This window comes from Cervus canadensis, chromosome 22 (genome assembly GCF_019320065.1).
Source record: "Cervus canadensis isolate Bull #8, Minnesota chromosome 22, ASM1932006v1, whole genome shotgun sequence".
In the NCBI taxonomy this organism is placed as follows: Eukaryota; Metazoa; Chordata; class Mammalia; order Artiodactyla; family Cervidae; genus Cervus; species Cervus canadensis.
In genome coordinates, this window is record NC_057407.1 from 51,798,588 (window position 1) to 51,816,328 (window position 17,741).

Consider the following 17,741-nt stretch of genomic DNA (forward strand, 5'->3'; position numbering starts at 1 on the left):
GCTCTCTCCTGACTCACCACATGCACGCCCACCCATTCACATCCACACTCCAGTCCACGCCTGAAAACCCTCACTCTGAGTAGGAGGTGACTTTTCTTCTTCCTTCTAACGAGTTCTTTATAACCAACAGCAAACTAAAAATCACTTAACTTCTGAGAATACTTTTAATCAAAAAGCCTGGAACTACATCTATTTATCAGAAACCAAAGTGTGAGAAAAAAGTTCTTTGGGAGGTGGCATAGCATTTTCAATTTTGCTATATTGGTGTAAGGTGGTTTCACTCTCTCTCTCACACACACACATATACACACCCCCCTCCCTCAGAAGAAATAAAGATTGCATACCCTAAAATAGGAATGGTCTGCTTTTCTCGGCTAGCAAGCCACAGCCACATCTTCTAGGAGTAAGAAAAGATACTGATGTTGAACAGGATGAGAAACACACTGAGGTATAAAAGGAGAACACAGGAAAGTTCTCTGTTGCAGCATTAAAAAAAAAAAAAAATAAAGAAAAAATAAAGAAGAAAAAAGATTTTTTCCCAAAAAGATCAAGATCACACAACACAACCTAACCCCATGAACACAGTATTCTTAAGAACACAAATACTCTACAATTAAGCATCTTAAATCCTATTTTTCCATGTTTTATAGTTTTTTTTTTCTTTTTTCTTTTTACTTAGTAGTTTTCTCATGTTTCCTTGGCTCAATCTACAGAATGCAACCCACCGCACACATCCAGTGCCCGCCCCCCCAGCCACAGAGATGCTAGGCTTGTGCGTGTCACACCCCACGGAGGGGGAGGGAAGCCCCCACTGAGCGAGGGTGGGAGGAGGCAGAGGGCCTGTCGGAGAAGGAAATGTAAAAGGGTTCTGAGGTAGATAGAGATATCACTTCACAGGCTCAATCCCTGCAGAAAAGATAAGTACATTCATCTGTAAAAAAATAAAGATGAGGTAGGACGTAAGCAATGTTGTACTTTTCTTGTTGTCTTTCAAACAAAAGCAAAAAACAAAAAAAAATTTTTTTCCCTGAGACAGTTTCCTCTTTGAAATTCAAAAGGGGGGAGAAGAGACAGGAGAGAAGAGATGGATACACGCGCACCCCAAACACGGAAGCCCAGGAAACGTGATTAGAAGATAAGGATTCGATTGTTGCCGAAGTCCACCACGACGATCATCCCGTCCGGCGTGACCGCGATGCCGGAGGGCCGGTCCATCTGCCCGAAGCCGCTGCCCTGGGCGCCGAACTTGCACAGGAAGCTGCCGTTGGACTCAAACATCTGCACCCGGTGGTTCCTGGAGTCGGCCACGATGATGCGCCCCTCCTGGTCCACGGCCACGCCCTGCGGCCGCAGGAACTGCCCGTTGCCCGTGCCCTCGGAGCCCAGGAAGCGGGCCGACTGGCAGTCGGGGTGGATGACCAGGAGCCGGTGGTTGTTGAAGTCGGTGACCACCAAGTGGCCCTCGTGGTTGAAAGCCACGCCCCGCGGGGAGTCAAAGTGCTTCCAGAGAGCCCCCTCGAAGCCGTACTTATTCAGGAAGACCCCGTCAGGCCCGAACAGCTGGATGCGGTGGTTCCGCGTGTCTGAGACCAAGATCTTGCCCTCGGAATTCACCGCCACATCCCAGGGGTAGTTGAACTGCCCGTTTTTGGTGCCCTTCTCCCCGAACTTGAGGAGGAACTGGCCCTCGAAGGTGAAGACCTGGATGCGATGATTGTCCTTGTCGGCCACCACGATCCTGCGGGAGGCATCGCAGGCCACCCCGGCAGGCCGGTCGAACTGCCCCGGCCGGGAGCCCAGCGTGCCGAACTTGTGGTGGAAGGCGCCGCACGGCTTGAACACCTGGATGCGGTTGTTGCTGCGGTCGGCCACCACGATGTAGCCCTCTTTGTCCACGCTCACGCCCCACGGGCGGCAGAGCTTGCCGTCACTGTCGCCCTCGCTGCCGAAGCTCAGGCCGGGGAGCCCGATGCCCACGTAGCTGCGGCCGGACTTGACCACCACCTTGAAGGGGCTGTTCTCGATGTGCTGGTTGCACAGCGTGACCGATACCAAGTGCTCCCCCTCCAGCTGTGGCCGGTAGCTCACCACGTATGTCCCGTTCTGCTGGTCGCTCACCTCCGCGCCGAACAGGTTGCCGTCGGGGCCCAGGACCACGGCCGACATGAGGTCACCCCCTGACAGCCGGGGCTCCCCGTCGTGGTCGTAGCCGATGACGGTGAAGGAGGCCACCTTCCCCTGCAGGGCCCGCTTGAGGCCGTCGCCCGTAGCCTTGGTGAGCGGTGCGAAGGCCCCGCTGCTGACGAAGCCGAAGGACTTGATGGCGAGATACAGGGCCTGGTCGGGGGGCGTGAACATGACCCGGTCGTCCTCCTGGGGCTGCAGGAGACTACGCACGGTCTTGAGCTCCTGCACCTGGGCCAGCATGCGGTCCCGGGCCAGCAGGATGTCCAGCGCCCGGCCCTCCTCCAGGACCTGCTGGACGGCGCTGATGGTGCTCTCCAGCTTGTTCAGGTTCTGCCGCAGCTTCTCCACCTGCAGGTACAGTGACTTGGCCTTCACCTGGCGGATCTTCTCTACCTGGAGAGAAAGGTGAGAGCCAGAAGAGAGGGCACGGAGGCTTAGAAGACAGACAGAAAGCAATGCATTGGCTGACAGACTCACACACTGAGGGAAACCTCAGACTGAGGGGCTGCAGAAATGACTGGTCTCCACGCCCCCAGCGTAGCAAAATGCAAAGACAGAGGAAGGCGGGGAAACTTTCCCTGGTCAAGGGTGATGACTACAGAGACCTGATGGCTAAATGCAATGACTAACCCTGGACTGAGGAAATGCTGCTCTTGAACCCATTACAGGTGGGACGTTCCCTGGTGGTCCAGTGGTTTTGACTCTGCGCTTCCACTGCAGAGAGTGCAAGCTCCATCCCTGGTCAGGGAACTAAGACCTCACATGCCTAGTGGCATGGCCAAAAAAAACCAGTAACCAAAAAAAAATACTATTGGTGAAATGTGACTATGGACTAGACTCAAGATTAGAAAGTAGTGTCGTATCAAGCCTCAGCTTCCTGGTTTTGATTAAGAGAATGTCCTTGATCAGAGGAAATGAACATTTAGTTGTAAAGGTGCTGAGTTGCCAACATTCCAACTTACTCTCAAACTGCATGCATGTGCGTGCGGCTCATGCGTGCGCGCACACACACACACACACACACACATTGATGAAAATGGAACATGATGTAAATAACTGGTGAATATGGATCAAGGATACATGGAGTTCTTTTATCATCCCTGCAACTTTTCTCTAAGCTAGAAATTAGGGACTTCCCGCTGGTGGTCCAGCAGCTAAGACTCCATGTTCCCAATGCAGGAGGCCCAGGTTCCTAGTCAGGGAACTGGATTACACATGCTGCATGCAAGAGTTCACATGCCACAGCTCAAGATCCCATGTGCTCCAATGAAGACCAGTGCAGCTGAATAAAATATTTTTTAAAAATTTGAAGTGCAAGTTGCTCAGTCGTGTCTGACTCTTTGCAACCCTGTGGACTATACACAGTCCATGGAATTCTCCAGGCCAGAATACTGGAGTGGGTAGCCTTTCCTTTCTCCAGGGGATCTTCCCAACCCAGGGATCGAAGCCAGGTCTCTCGCACTGCAGGCAGATTCTTTACCAACCGAGCTATCAGGGAAGCCTTTTAAAAATTAAATAACAGTGAAAAACAGCCATGTGACAGATGTAGACATTTCCTGAGCACCTCCTCTGCACCAGGGGCTAGAGATACACGTGGCCAACAGAAAACACCTGCCTCAGCCCACTGAGCTTATAATTTCAAAAGACAGATACTAAGCAAGCAATGAAAGACAGTAAGACAAATTCAGAGAGTGCTAGGGGTTAGAGGGTAGACAGAGTGTGATGGAGACTCACGAGGGGGGTCTGACTCAGACAGAGGGTTTCCAGGGACCCTAGCCTGAAAGGTGGAGAGTAAAGTGGCAGACACGGGACCAGAGGCAGGACTGCCCAACGGACTGGAGCGCAAAGCTGAATCCCAACGAACTGAATCTTCTACACAAGGGCCTGAAGTCTCTTGAAGGTTATTTCTCTGTCTCTTTCTCAACATAAACACACACACACACACACAATCAGAGGGAGAACACTTGTGTGTGGAGGGAGTAAAAGGAGGATTTGGTGAGCATCTAATTCCAGATTACAAACTAATCCCCCCTCTGTCCCCCATCTTCACTGTTTTCTCTGTTCACAGGTTTTAGAGATTTTCAACAGGGAGCCTAAGAGGCCCCACACCCCAGATCTGGAGACACCATCTTTTCTGGCAACCGCTGGCCTGGATTATTTCCAAAGGGGCCTCTAAACCTAAAATGCTGTAGTATGTAAAAACACGGCTTCTGTCCTGTTTCCGAGGGTTCCAAACCACACTATTAGGGAACGTGGGGTTTTTGTTTGACTGACGAAACAGCCATTTCTCCACTCTTTCGCATGAAATAACCTGAGATTCCTCTAAATTTAAGTGTTTTGCTCCGTGAAGAGAAGAAACCAGCCGCCCGACCAGTCTGCATTGTTCTGCAGAGAGGACCGTGACTTCTGAGTGCCTAACTGATCTGAAAGCCACGGAGTGTCTATTTTAGAAGAAGGGTTCACTGGCTGGATTTAATCCGATTTCCCTTTGCGGGGTGGATAACATGATTCTGAACCCGATTCCTGCACATTCATCTGTCCACTCTGGAAGGACATGCATGCAGAGAGGCCCGGGTGCGGACCAAAAAGAAGCCATATCCCCTTGTTGTTGCTCTGGACCGTATCTCTGGGTCTCGGTTCTCATCCTCAACTGTGTGTTTGGAAACGTGTAAGTCACAAGAAAGAGGAGGTGCATCCAGACGCGTGAAACTGGGTCACCCAGCACTCAAGTGTTTTCAATAACCAAGATGCACAAAAGCAGAATGTTATACACAAAGGTGCCCAGGCGGGGACAGGCAGGAGGGAGCAGAAAAGTTAGTAATCAGTGGAGAAGGCAGACTCCCCCAGAATCTGGGGCAAGGTACTCCAGCAGAAAGCAGAGATGAACGGGACTGCTGTGTGTCCAGCATGAGCAAGCTGATTTGGGGTCATCCAAAAGTGAGTTTTTAGGCAAGTGAACAAGAACCTGCTTACATGAAGAAGAGACAGCCTCTGCTTCCCCATCTGCTTCTCCTCCAGTAAAGCGCAGGCTCTCTAGTCCTCCCTAAACGAGCACTGCCCTGCGAGGAAGGAGGATGCGAGTCAGGCCCACCAGAGGGAGGGGAACTAAGGTGAGGTCTGCAGAAACCCCCGCACACAAAGGCCTTTTCATCCACAAATCCAGAAGAGCAAGTTTGTGGCAGAGTTCACCACAGAGCTCTCAGGTTGCAAGAAGGGGGCCCCTCTCAGTTATAATTAACATTCGTGGGTGGCATGGGACCGGCAGACTGGGGGGACATCAGAGTGTCTGAAAACTGTGGCAGGCCCACGGAGGTGCCCGAATAAACCATGTGAATGAGCTCTTGGACTGTTTCTACCCAAGGACTCTCCTGCCAAAAGGGAGCGAAGCCATATTCCTTGAGAGGCCAGAGAAGGCAGAAAGCAGACAGGAAGGGGCAATGCAGAAGCCAACGCAGCCTTCCAAAAGGCCGGCACAATTCACTGTTTTAGGGCAGAGGAAATTGACGAGGATCATTTTTAGAAATCAAGATGCCTTCAGACTGCCCTAGTGGCCAAGCGGATAGGCATCTGCCTGCCAATGCAGGGGACACGGGTTCAATCCCTGATCCAGGACGATCTCACATGCCTTGGGGCAACTAAGCCCGGGTCTAGAGCCCACGAGCTGCAACTACTGAATTCAGCCCGTGCGCCTAGAGACTGTGCTCCATAACAAGAGAAACCCCCAAACCGCAGAAGAGTAGCGCACCCCCCACCTGCACAACTAGAGGAAGCCCCTGAGCAGCAACGAAGATCAAGTGCAACCAAAAACAAATAAATAATTTTAAAAAGAAAGAAATCAAGATGCAACGAGTCAAACAAGCACCACACACCCAAATACACCCACTTACATAAGCTCTGTACAGTCTTTGCTGGCATCTTCTTTTTCAATTATTTTCTGGCCGTGCCAAATGACACGTGGGATCTTAGTTCCCCAACCAAGAATGGGACCTGCGCCCCGTGCACTGGAAGTATAGTCCTAACCAGTGGACCACCAGCGAAGTCCCTGCATAGGTGTCGTCGTGTGTTCTGAGAAGGTGGACTGATTCCTCTTGGGAACTGGCGAGAGGCACTGGACCCTCTCAGGCCTGTTGCCCTTTTCTTCCTGGGCAAGGGTGGAAGATCTGACAAGAAAATGCTGCTGGGGACGTGGGCGGGGCGAGTCATCTCTCCAGCTGATGTTATCTAAACAGCACACCAGCGGACTCTTTCCTGCTCCAACAGGAAGAAAGGGCACAGGCGTTCACTGCCCCCACAAGGGAAAACTGGCTTTCACAAGGGGTCAGGAAGTCCCACCAGCCGGAGCACCAAAACTAAGGATGCGTCCTAGCAGCCTGCTTTCCTGATGGCAGCCTCCACTGTACTCCCTTCTTTCTGCCTAGAATTTTCTGTCCTGTCTGCAATAGAAAACCCGAGCCTCCTGGGACTCCCCTGGTGGTCCAGTGGTTAGGTCTCGCGCTCCCAGGGCTACCCCTGTAGGGCCGCGGGTTCCAACCCTGGCTGGGGGATTAAGAGCCCACATGCAAAAAAAAAAAAAAAAAAAAAGTCAAGAAAACCCAAGACACCATCCAGTCTCAGGGACCTGACTACTTCTGAAAGGAGTCCCTCTGCTTGGAGGGCACCTGCAATGTCTAGATATGCCTGCATCTTTCTGCGAGAAGGAAATGGCAACCCACTCCAGTGTTCTTGCCTGGAGGATCCCAGGGACAGAGGAGTCTGGTGGGCGGCCACCTATGGGGTCGCACAGAGTCGGACACGACTGAAGCAACTTAGCAGCAGCAGCAGCATCTTTCTGCAGACTATTCGACACTTGGAGCCAGGGTCCAGGGGACGATGTCAGAACACTCGCTGTCCTGCTGAGGCTCACAGAGGTCACGCGGCCGCCGAGCCGGCCCAGGGAGGGGTGGGGAGGCCCCCGTTACCTTCCAGAGCAGCTCACACTCCCGCTCCTCCAGGGCCTTCTTGTGTCTCGCGGTCACAGCTTTGACCTCCGACTGCACCACTTTTGCCTTCATCTCCACCTGCTCTGCCACCGTCTGGGCCTGCTCGATGCTCAGCTGCAAAACCAAAAGCAATCTCAGAGCAGAGAAAGACCTTCACTCCCCACACGCAATACTTAAGGCTCCTTTTCTTCAGCCCCGAAAAATGAATGCTGCGGGCCCCCACCCAGGCCGCATGGTCCCCGTCCTGGGAAAGAAGAGTGGGCGTTGGGAGAAAGAAGGGATTCTGTCTGACGGGTAACTGGAGGAGCTGCTGGGCAAGGGCTGGGTTTCTTTGTATGAGAAATGGCACTTCCACAGTGAATGTCAGGATTGTTAGAGAGATACTCCGGCACAGTGAAACCACTGAAGCTGGGACCCAGCCCAAAACTGGTCAGATGTGAAATACACGACTCCGGACACGTGGCCCACTTCCCACAGGCTTTCCCGCCCGGGTCCCTACCTGGGGGAAGCCCCGAAGGCCAAGCACATCCCTGGAGGGAGACGTGCCACGGGCTGCAGCCCAGCTCAGAAGCCACGCTGAGTGCAAACTGGGAACCGTGTCGCACCCACCTGAGAAGCCACACCTGTGGCCAGACACAGCTTGCCAGAGCCCATCCCTGCCCCTGCCACGCCCCTACACTGTACCACCAGCCCCCAGTAAATCAGCCCGTTTAATCAGACGTAGTATTGCTCATAAAAAATTAATGCAGACAGAAGGCCTGGTGTCTTCATGAATATTACATGATGTGTCTTGAGAAGCCACAAGGATTGGAGATACTGAGGTATTAAATCAGGGATTCCAAACCAACTCTGATACTCCAACTGGCTTTAGAGCAGGTGGCCCAGATCAGGAAGAACCCAGGGAGGCCTCAAGGGTCTGGATCCTGCCTGGGCTCAGTGATCAGCTGCAAATGAGCCATCAACCGTGTGCCTGGCACAAGAGGCTTTCTGGGACGTGGAATGCATCCATGGCTGGCGCCCGTCCTGGGTAAGCCAGGCTGGATGGCCAGCCTGGGGCTCAGAAACCCAGGTTCATTCAGATCCCAACTCCACCTCCTACTAGTTTCTAAGGTCTCAGACGTGTTCCTGGCCTTCTCCAACTTTGGGGCGAACGTAAGTAAAATGCAGAACAATACAGGGGAAAAGCTGGGTCCAGAACCTGGCCTGGAGTAAAATACGGCTATTAGTAACAGCGCCTAGCTGATAACCCCTGCGACAAAGGCACAACCATCCTTTCCCTTCAGCCCACTTAGCCACATCATACAAGTAAGTAGGCCTACCCATACCTCCTCCCTTGAGATGTGATCCCACAAGCGACCCTCAGCGCATGGAATGTGGTGTGGTCACCACCACTCTCTGGCTCCAGAACACCATCTTCACCCAAAAGGAAGCATCCATGCCCATGAAGCAGTCGTTTGCCATCTCCCCTCCCTCTCCCTCATGGCATCCAACACCTACCGTCTCTATAGATCTGTTCCTTCTGGATATTTCTCACAAATGGAATCAAACAATACATGACCAACCTTATTTTCAGGACCATGCTCTCAGCTAAGCAGTTGTGACAAGGGCTTCCCTAGTGGCTTAGCAGTAAAGAATCTGCAGGGGATGTGGGCTCAACCCCTGGGTCAAGAAGATCCCCGGAAGAAGGGGATGGAAACCCACTCCAGTATTCTTGCCAGGGAATTCCCTAGTGGAGTACAGTCCATGGGGTCGAAAAACAATCAGACAACAACTTAAGAGACCAAACAACAACAGCCAGCTACAATTCATTCAGTCACTTATAACTAGGACCCCTAACTGACCACGTTTGATGCTCTCAGTTGGAAGACACATTAATGGCTAGGGAACCCCAAGCAGCTGCCCCCAAACCAGACACAGTGGACATCCCCAGGAGGCCTAAGGACCCACTGAGTGGATCAGAGCTGGTACCTGGCTGATCTGGACACCTCACAGGCTATCCATGGTCTGGGATAGCTCTCACCTCCAAAGTCACCCCAAGATTCCCAAACTCAGCTCAGATGTCACATCCTTCACTAAAATTGGAAGTAAAGAACACCCACCCATGACTGCAGTGGGTTAAACACTGTCCTGCCAAAATTCAGATGTGCCTGAAACTGCAGGAAGTGACTTAACTTGAAAATAAGGTCTTTGCAAATGTCACTGTTTAAGATGAGGTCACAGAGGACTAGCGTGAGTCCTAAATCCAATGACTTGTACCACACAGGGCTGGGGGAAAGTGAAAAGTCAGAGTCAGTTGCTCAGTCGTGCCCGACTCTTTGTAACCCCACAGACTGTAGCCCGCCAGGCTCCCGTCAATGGAATGCTCCAGGCAAGAATACTCGAGTGGGTTGCGCCATTGCCTTCTCCAGGGAATCTTTCCAACCCAGGGATCAAACTCGGGTCTCCACCATTGCGGGCAGATTCTTTACTGTCTGAGCCACCATGGAGGCCCAGAGGGCCATGGGCAGACAGAGGCAGAAACCCAAAGTGATGCAGGTACAAGTCAAGGCAGGAAGAAGCAAGACAAGGTTTTTCCCTAGTCTTCACAAGGAGCACAGCCTTAGCGATACCTTGGTTTCTGACTTATAGCCTCCAGAACCGATTGCTGTAAGTCACCCAGTTCATAGCAGCCCCAGGAAACTAATACAGTAGCCGACAAGTTGAAATAGGTGGATGTATCCAAACTACCCCAGAGAGAAAAAGTTAAGACTGATCAATCAAGTAAGTGTGTACATGAGCAGAGATATAACAGAGTCAGTAGCTTTCAAAATATCTCAGGTTTGTCAGTCAGGACTGATTCAGAAAAAGAGAAACCTCACTAGACATTTAAACAGAGACGATTTAATGCAGGGAATTTGGCTGTACAGAAAGTGGAGACCTGCTAGGGCAAAGGGGGCCCTGAGGATCCAGAGAGTCCCTTTGGTCAGCAGCTACCACCCTTGGGGTCTGAGAACAAAGCAAGTGGGGGTTCCCGGGACCCAGAAGTGTGGGGAGGGACACCCCAGGGCCCAGCTCACTCGGGAGTGGCAGCAGCTGGGAACTGGAACCAACTTCTGCTACCAGGAGGGGAAAAGAGCTGCTGCTGAAAACAGGAAGTCAAAAGGAAGAGACGAGGTCCTTTCCCCCACTTCTAGACATGCATCTGAAGCACTGCAGCCCCTGCCTCAGACCATGAAAGGGCGGGCTGGCACATCAGTAATGGTATGCCCTGTTTCCAGAGGCTCTGGGTATTAACCAGCACAGAGCTGATGTCCTCGTCTATATGACTGAGCCAACCATGCCTATGTCTGGAACTTCTTAAAATGCCTCCCCGATGGTAAGTAAAGGCATCAAACTGCCTTAGGTTTATAGTAAGGTCATGTTATTCACCAAACTGATTTTCCATTAAAATCAGAAGAAATGGAAATAACAGGCGCACATTCCTACAGGGCAAGAACTGGCCGGAGGGCAGTGACCACCATCCACCCCTTGCAATGGGCAGCACGGCCAGTGAGGGTCTGTTCAACGCTCCACCCTACCCTGTCCCCTAGCCAGGCTGCTCTCAGCGTCTTCTCCCCCTGGGTTTGGCCCTCCCACCGGATGATAGGAACTATTTCTTCCATTTTCCAAACAGGTAAAATTGAAGTGAAAGTTGCTCAGTTGTGTCCGACTCTTTGCAACTATACAGTCCACGGAATTCTCCGGGCCAGAATACTGGAGTGGGTAGCCTTTCCCTTTGCCAGGGGATCCTTCCAACCCAGGGATTGAACCTAGGTCTCCCGTAATGCAGGTGGATTCTTCACCAGCTGAGCCACCAGGGAAGCCCGGAACAGGTAGAAGGGGAGCAAAGCTCTGGTTGTAATTTGAGTCGTCCCCATCCCCAAAGTCATAAAAGCTCGGCGTGAAGAGACCAAATGGATCTTTCTTCTCCAAATCCTACACAACTCGCAGGCAAGCATTGCACTCCGCGGTGTGCAGACCGGGACCTGCTTAACTAGTTCCCGTTATCTACGCTGAGCACTTGAAGGGTGCAAGAGGCAGATGGGTTGGGGGAAATGGCAGTGGATGAATTAAAGGGTTGGGGAAGCTCGGAAAACAGAAACACACACTTGATATAAAAAAAAAAAGAAGTGTGCACCGTGGCTGATTCATGTCGATGTATGACAAAAACCACAATATTGTAAAGTCATCCTCCAGCTAAAATAATTTAATTAATTTTTTAAAAAAAGAAGAGGGACTTCCCTGGTGGTCCAAAAGCTGGGACTTTGTGCTCCTGATGCAGGGGGCCTGGTTCGACCCCTGGTCGGGGAACTAGATTCCACACGCCAAAACTAAAGATCCCGTGTGCCGCGACTAAGACCTGGCACAACCAAAAATAAATATCTAAAAAATAAATAAATAAGAAAGCAGGAAAGAAAAGGGGGGCGGGGGAGGGAGGAAAGAAGGAAGATCACCGAACACGCATGGCACTTGAGGAAAAAAAAGGTTGTCTTCAAATGTTAACAGATTCAATCAAACACTTGAAGTGGAGGATCTCAATCTGGGCAGGGAAGTCAGTGATGCCAGCTGACTGTTGAGTGGCGGCCACTTAGTACCGAGGAGAGTCTGAGGCCAAATCTGGGTTTCGCTGAGAAGAGTGCCAAAAGCGATTAGTGATGTCTGCACAGAGAACAGTGGTGACAGGTATCTAAAGTGGCCTGATAGTCAGAAGATAAGAGAGAAGCAAGTGTCACCGATAAACTCAAAGCCCACCACAGCATATATGAGAATTACTGCTGTTATCTTTATCACATTGAGTATCTTTGAAACTATGATTCATCTTAATGTTGTCAGTGGGCTTCAACTATATTCCTGATCCAAACTATGGGTGGCCCCAGGGAAAACCTTTATGAAAGTCTCACATTACATCTGTTGTTGTTCAGTTGCTAAGTTGTGTCCGACTCTTTGCAACCCCACGGCCTGCAGCCTGCCAGGCTTCCCTGTCCTTCACCATCTCCCGGGAGTGTGCTCAAACTCATGTCCATCAAGTGGGTGAGGCCATCCAACCATCTCACCCTCTGTCGTTCCCCTCTCCTCCTGCCCTCAATCTTTCCCAGCATGTTGTACTTTCATGAGTCAAAGTGCCTTGGATATCAGATTACCTGACTCATCAGGAAGAGTACTTCAGTGTCAGGCATAGGAATGTGACAGTTGCTGAGAAACTTACTAAAATCCTAAACCATCCTTCCCTAGAGCATGATCGATTCTTTACCATCTCCCCTCAAAAATCTTATTTTAAAAAATAATTCACATTCTAAACAGTTTCCTATTCAATTTCTGCTTGAGGATTAGCAATGTCTGACTTTCAAGCTTATCCTACCAGACAAGGAAAACAACCCAATTTTTTTATTTTCCTAAAACCCTGTGTCAAGCTGGCTCAGGCGACACTATTATTACCGATGTAAGCGAACTTCCCTGTGTCCCCAAGTTACATGTATCCCCTCCTACATGACCTTATTTAGCTCCCAGGGAAGTCTGAGACTCTGAACCCTATATAAAATTTCCCGTGCTCACTGATTTCTCACCGATAAATCAATCTGGGTAGCAAGATGAGGACACAATCTTCCTACAGTTCTGATGGAAGCAGGCTGATGTCTGTTGGATTGGGGCGGGGAGTGGGGGAAAGGCAGGAGAGGGGAACTTGGATGGGAAACTTGTCCCAGGCAGCTAGTAACTCAACTCACATCACTGTCATCTTCACGAGACTGTGCCGTCTCCATGCCCTGCCCCTCTGCCCGCATGTGACTGCCGCTGCCTGCCACGTGGGCGCATCTGGGCCACTGTCCCATGGCCCGAACATCTGCACACAGCCGACAGGGGGGCGGGAAAGATTTTCTGTGCCCTCAAGAACCGGGGAGACGGGTGAAGGGGGGTGAGGGACTAACCTGGATGGCCTGGCGGCCTTGCTGGGCGTCGGCCAGCAGCTGGATGGTGAGGGCCCGCGAGTCCTGCAGCGCCTCCTGGAGGTAGACGAAACTGTGGCCGCCGTGCCGGCCCACGGTGCACTCGCGGCAGATGGGCACGGAGCACGTGTCACAGTATAGGTGCAGCACCTGGGGACCAGAGAGGCGCAGGTTAACGGCGGGCGCGATGCTCTGCTGCGCAGACCCCCCTGAGGACAACCCGCTCCCCTCCACCCCCGACACAGAGGAAAACCAACCAGCTCCCCCCTGCTACTCCAGTTTCATTCACAGTCGCTTGGAAGGCCAAGAAACAAAGAAACAAAATGATCCTCCTGCCAGAGACTTCCCTAATCCTAATCTAACCAGAGGAAGTTCCAAGAGCATGTCTCTGCGGTCTGAGATGAACGAATACACCAAGTTTCTCTTGCCATCCCAGGCTCTGGGCTGGGAAGCCAGGCGGGGGGGCCAGGATCAAACACCCACCCACTACAGCCTGCTGCCACCTTCTCCATCGAGAAGCACTTAAGCAAAGGTGAGCGCTTCCGTTTCTAGAACGAAGGCCAGAGGCTCATGGGACAGTCAGCCGGCTTCTTGTCTTTCTCTTTCCTGCCAAATTGTTCCCAGGAGCTGACCCTGGGAGGCAGCCGGTGCTTGACAGAGCTGCTTTTATGCAATGCTCTGTGCTGCCCTGGGGCCCCCCAGTGCTGGGAGGGGCAGAAGGCTTGGCATCACCTCCACCTGTTGATAAACGCAACAGCAAAAGCTCCTTGGCACGGGGCCAGTCCCATCGCATCCCTCCCCAGAGCTGGCCCTCAGCACCACTCTCTGTAAATGTTTGCTGGCTTGCTTACAAGAGCAGGGCTTCAGTTTGCCTCTGTTACACCAGGGGGTGAAGGCAAGCCAGCCAACAGGCAGGGAAGCAGTTGGTGTGTTGGGGGTGGGGGGGGGGGTGCTTTCACATCTGCAGCACTCAATGCCCAGGTGAAAAGAGGCCACACAGGGGTCTGGCTACCCTATCCAGGGCACAAACCACCTGCCAAGGTGTCCCCAGGGGGGTAAGACTCAAGACGGGGAGATTCTGGAAGCAGAGTGTCGTGCGATGGAAAAAGTTCCAATTACACTGCACGTCCCACACTGCAAGGGCCCAGGTCAGCTCGCATTATTTATTGTGGGTGGAGCATGTCCATTAGGAAATGATGCCCCCAGGCGGCTGTCAGGCAAACATGCCTCTCCACTCAGAGGAGCACGACCCAGTAGAGGTTAGGGTGCTTCTTCTCTGGGATCAAGAACTGGAAAAAGGAAAGACGACTTAGGAGATCAAATTCCTGCTTGAAAGAAATGGCTGTGATCCGGCAAGTTTTCTAGACCCCCTTTTCTCAGGCAGGAAACGTGATCGGGTTTGTAACTTGTCGGAACGCGGTACTTCTCCAGAAGTTGAAACCACCAGGCACTTGCCGCCGTGAAGGCCAACTGCTTTCTGAAATAGGCCTGCCATTTACAGATGTAATCTTTCTCATTCGATAAACCTAAAATTCTCAAGCCAGCCTGAGATATGAACCAAAAAACGCTAAATAAATAAATGCAGGGAAATTCCCTGGACTCTCTGTTTTTACGAAGTTCTGCTAAAGAGACTCTCTGGCCTGCTCCCCTCTGCTCCTTCCATTTGTCACGGGAATAAAGGGATCACTCCTGCTAATGTGAAGTGTGAAAACCTCCCAGCAGAAGGCTCCCTCCTCTTACCCAACAGCTAAGCAATCTTCCCTTACCTCTGCTCAGGATCTACCCTCTTTCTTTGCAGGGGGGGAAGAGCATGGATGGCCACAGGAGCTGACTGGTGTCTGCCTGTTTTCTTAGATCTGTGGGCTCCCGCCAAGCGGGGAAGAACTTCAGGCTGTCAGCCTGAGCCTGGCGCTACCACCCGCCCGCCAGGAGACCTGCTATCCAGTCACCTGTCTCGGCTTCAGTTCCTTGTATGGAGCACGTGGTGTCTGACCAGGGACCTCAGGAAACCGCTTCCACTCCAGAACTCCCAGGAACCCTATCTCTGGGGACTCAATGCCACAAACCAGAGAATTCTGGGCTGAGCTGGAAGGCAGCCTCCAAGTGCAGTTGTTCAACCACAAGGTATTAAGCTGATTTTTCTGGGCTTTTAAGTTTGCAAACTCTAGAGTATACAGGAATGATATTGTCCCGGGGAAGAGATCCCACAAATGGTGGGGTTCAAAGGATCTTGCAGGGACTTCTCTGGTGGTCTCGTGGTTAAGACTCTGGGCTTGAGTTCAATCCCTGGTTGGGGAACTAAGAGCCCATGTGCTACAAAGTGCAGGCAGAAATAAACAGATAAACAGGATCTACAAGTGATGAGGCCAGAAAAGAGATCCTAGCAGAGATGGGAGGTCCAAAGCAGGAGGTGGGAAGCACAATGGGCAGGTGGGGGTCCTGGGGCGTGACCCCATCTGACAGTGTTTCACATGCGATCAGTGCAGCGCTAACATGCTACACTAGTTAACATGCTACACTAGTTAACATGCTACACTTTCTAAGTGCCAGTGCTTCTGCATTTCCAGGTTGGCTGTGGGTGACATTAACAATGGGCAGGACTTCCCTGGTGGTCCAGTGGCTAAGACTCCTGCTTCCAAAGCAGGGATGCAGGCGGGGGTGGGGTGTCGTGGGTTTGATACCTGGAGAGGGAACTAGGGTCCCATATGCTGTGTGGCATGGAAAAAGAAATTTTTTTTTTTTAAAAAAAGGAAGGTAAAAGCAAAGCCCCAGCAATGCTTTTATTCAACTGTTGACTTTTTAACTTGTTAGTTGAAAGATAACTGCTTTACAATATTGTGCTGGTTTCTGCCATACATCAACATGAGTCTGCTATAGGTATACATACGTCCCCCCCTCCTTCTTGAACCTCCCTCCCACCTCCCACCCCATCCCACTCCTCTAGGTTGTCACAGAGCCGCAGCCAACTATTGATTTTTTTTTAAGAACACACTATCTAAAACCAAAAAATATGATGATCACATACTGTAAACTTTCTAGTAGAGTAAAACTTTGGAGGGATGTCACTCCATTCGGAAGCTCCACACTTCACTCGCCTAACAGGTTCTAAGGTCAAAACCCAACAATTTTGGACCCTGTGAGACTCGGTGAACAGGCGGGGTGCACGTGGGTGTGCATGGGTGCAACTCTCTCTGAACCAGCTTATTTAAGGTTATTTTGAAAGAATAAACTGGAGGCTGTTCAGAGGGGCCACAGGCAGAAAGAAATGTGGCAGAGGCCATGAACTGTGGCTGGGGGAGGAGGGAGGGAGCAGGCCTCTGGCGGCAGGAATTCCAGGGCCTGAGCTGCCCCTTCGGGGCTTCCCGGGCAGATGCTCGGACACGCCCCCTCCCCCCCACATGGCGACAATCTGGCTGCCCCAGCTGAATGGAGCAGGCCTGACCTCTGACCCTGCAAGTGACCACCCTCTTCCCTGCCCCCAGCTTCCAGAACGCCCCACCCACTGCCTTCCTCTCCCAAAATTTCTAAAATACCAGGCGGAGACAAAGGCCTAGGAATGTGAGCCCAGCAGGAGAGGAAGGGGGGTGGGGGTGGGGGGAAGTTTGAGAAAAAAATAAATAAAAATACCAAGCAGGCAGGTTTACCTTAGGCAGGGCTTAAATTAAGTGCTCTGTTAATGAACAAGTCGGCGTGCACACGGAATCTACCGTTTTATACAACGTGTGATCCAACAAGGAACACACACACACACACACACACACACTCTGTGGAACAGCAGGTTAAAACACAACTACCCACATCAGTGATAAGCACACATGGAAAGGATGAAGGGGGCCTCTCATTGTCCAGATGCCCCGACTGAAATAACAACAACTTATTTTTGGAGAATTTTTTTGGCAGCCCTTAAAATGAACTGAGGACATGCGGCCTCCCACAAACCCAGGCGTAGACAGGAGGAGGTCTCCACCCGCCCCTCCAGATGCTGGGAGGCTACAGGAGGAGGCGGGCTGGTGACAACCAGAAGCCTTATCTGTTCGTGACACTCAGCAGCCTCTCCTATTAAAAAATGGTAAACCACGTTCAAGGAGTCAAGTCAGGCCACGTCTCTTCAACAACATGGAAACCAAGCTTTGCTTGACTGAGGGAAAAACAGACTGGAAAGCAGGGCTCTCCAATCCGCACCAGCTCTCCTGCATCTCCAACCACGTGCGGCCAGCCGCAAAGCTTTGGCCTCGGGGAGCCTGGGAAGAAAGGAAGCTTGGACCTTCCTTCTGACACCATCACCACTGGCTCAGAGTCCAGCAGGGAACAAACTACCCCCTTACTGGGGGAAAGGAGTCGGACACTTTTCAAAATATGTGCATTTTTAATGCAAAAAGATAGACTGTTTTTTTTTTAATCTGCCCCAACAGCTCGGTTGTTTCTGCATTTTAATGTAATCACCCCAAAACATGCTATATTCTAAGACACAAATAGGAGAGCATGCTACCAGACTTTTTCACTTAAGTGTATTAACCCGGAGACTGTTCTGGGCCCAGCTGCCTATTTTACGGCTGTGTTACGTTGTCTGTGGATGTACCACGACTTATTTAATTAGTACCTGCTGATAGGACTT

At 51.5% G+C, this 17,741-nt stretch overlaps 1 protein-coding gene across 1 annotated transcript in view; it reads right to left on the minus strand.

Moving 5' to 3' along the window:
- Positions 1-619: 619 nt before the first annotated feature.
- Positions 620-17,741, minus strand: part of TRIM71 (tripartite motif containing 71) — a 62,272-nt gene continuing 45,150 nt past the window's right edge. The window contains exons 2-4 of the mRNA XM_043442687.1: positions 13,109-13,276; positions 7,146-7,280; positions 620-2,580 (exon numbers count right to left, since the gene is read on the minus strand). Of these exons, the coding sequence (XP_043298622.1) occupies positions 1,129-2,580; positions 7,146-7,280; positions 13,109-13,276 (1,755 nt within the window). The 3' untranslated portion in view covers positions 620-1,128. The remainder of the gene's footprint in view (positions 2,581-7,145; positions 7,281-13,108; positions 13,277-17,741) is intronic.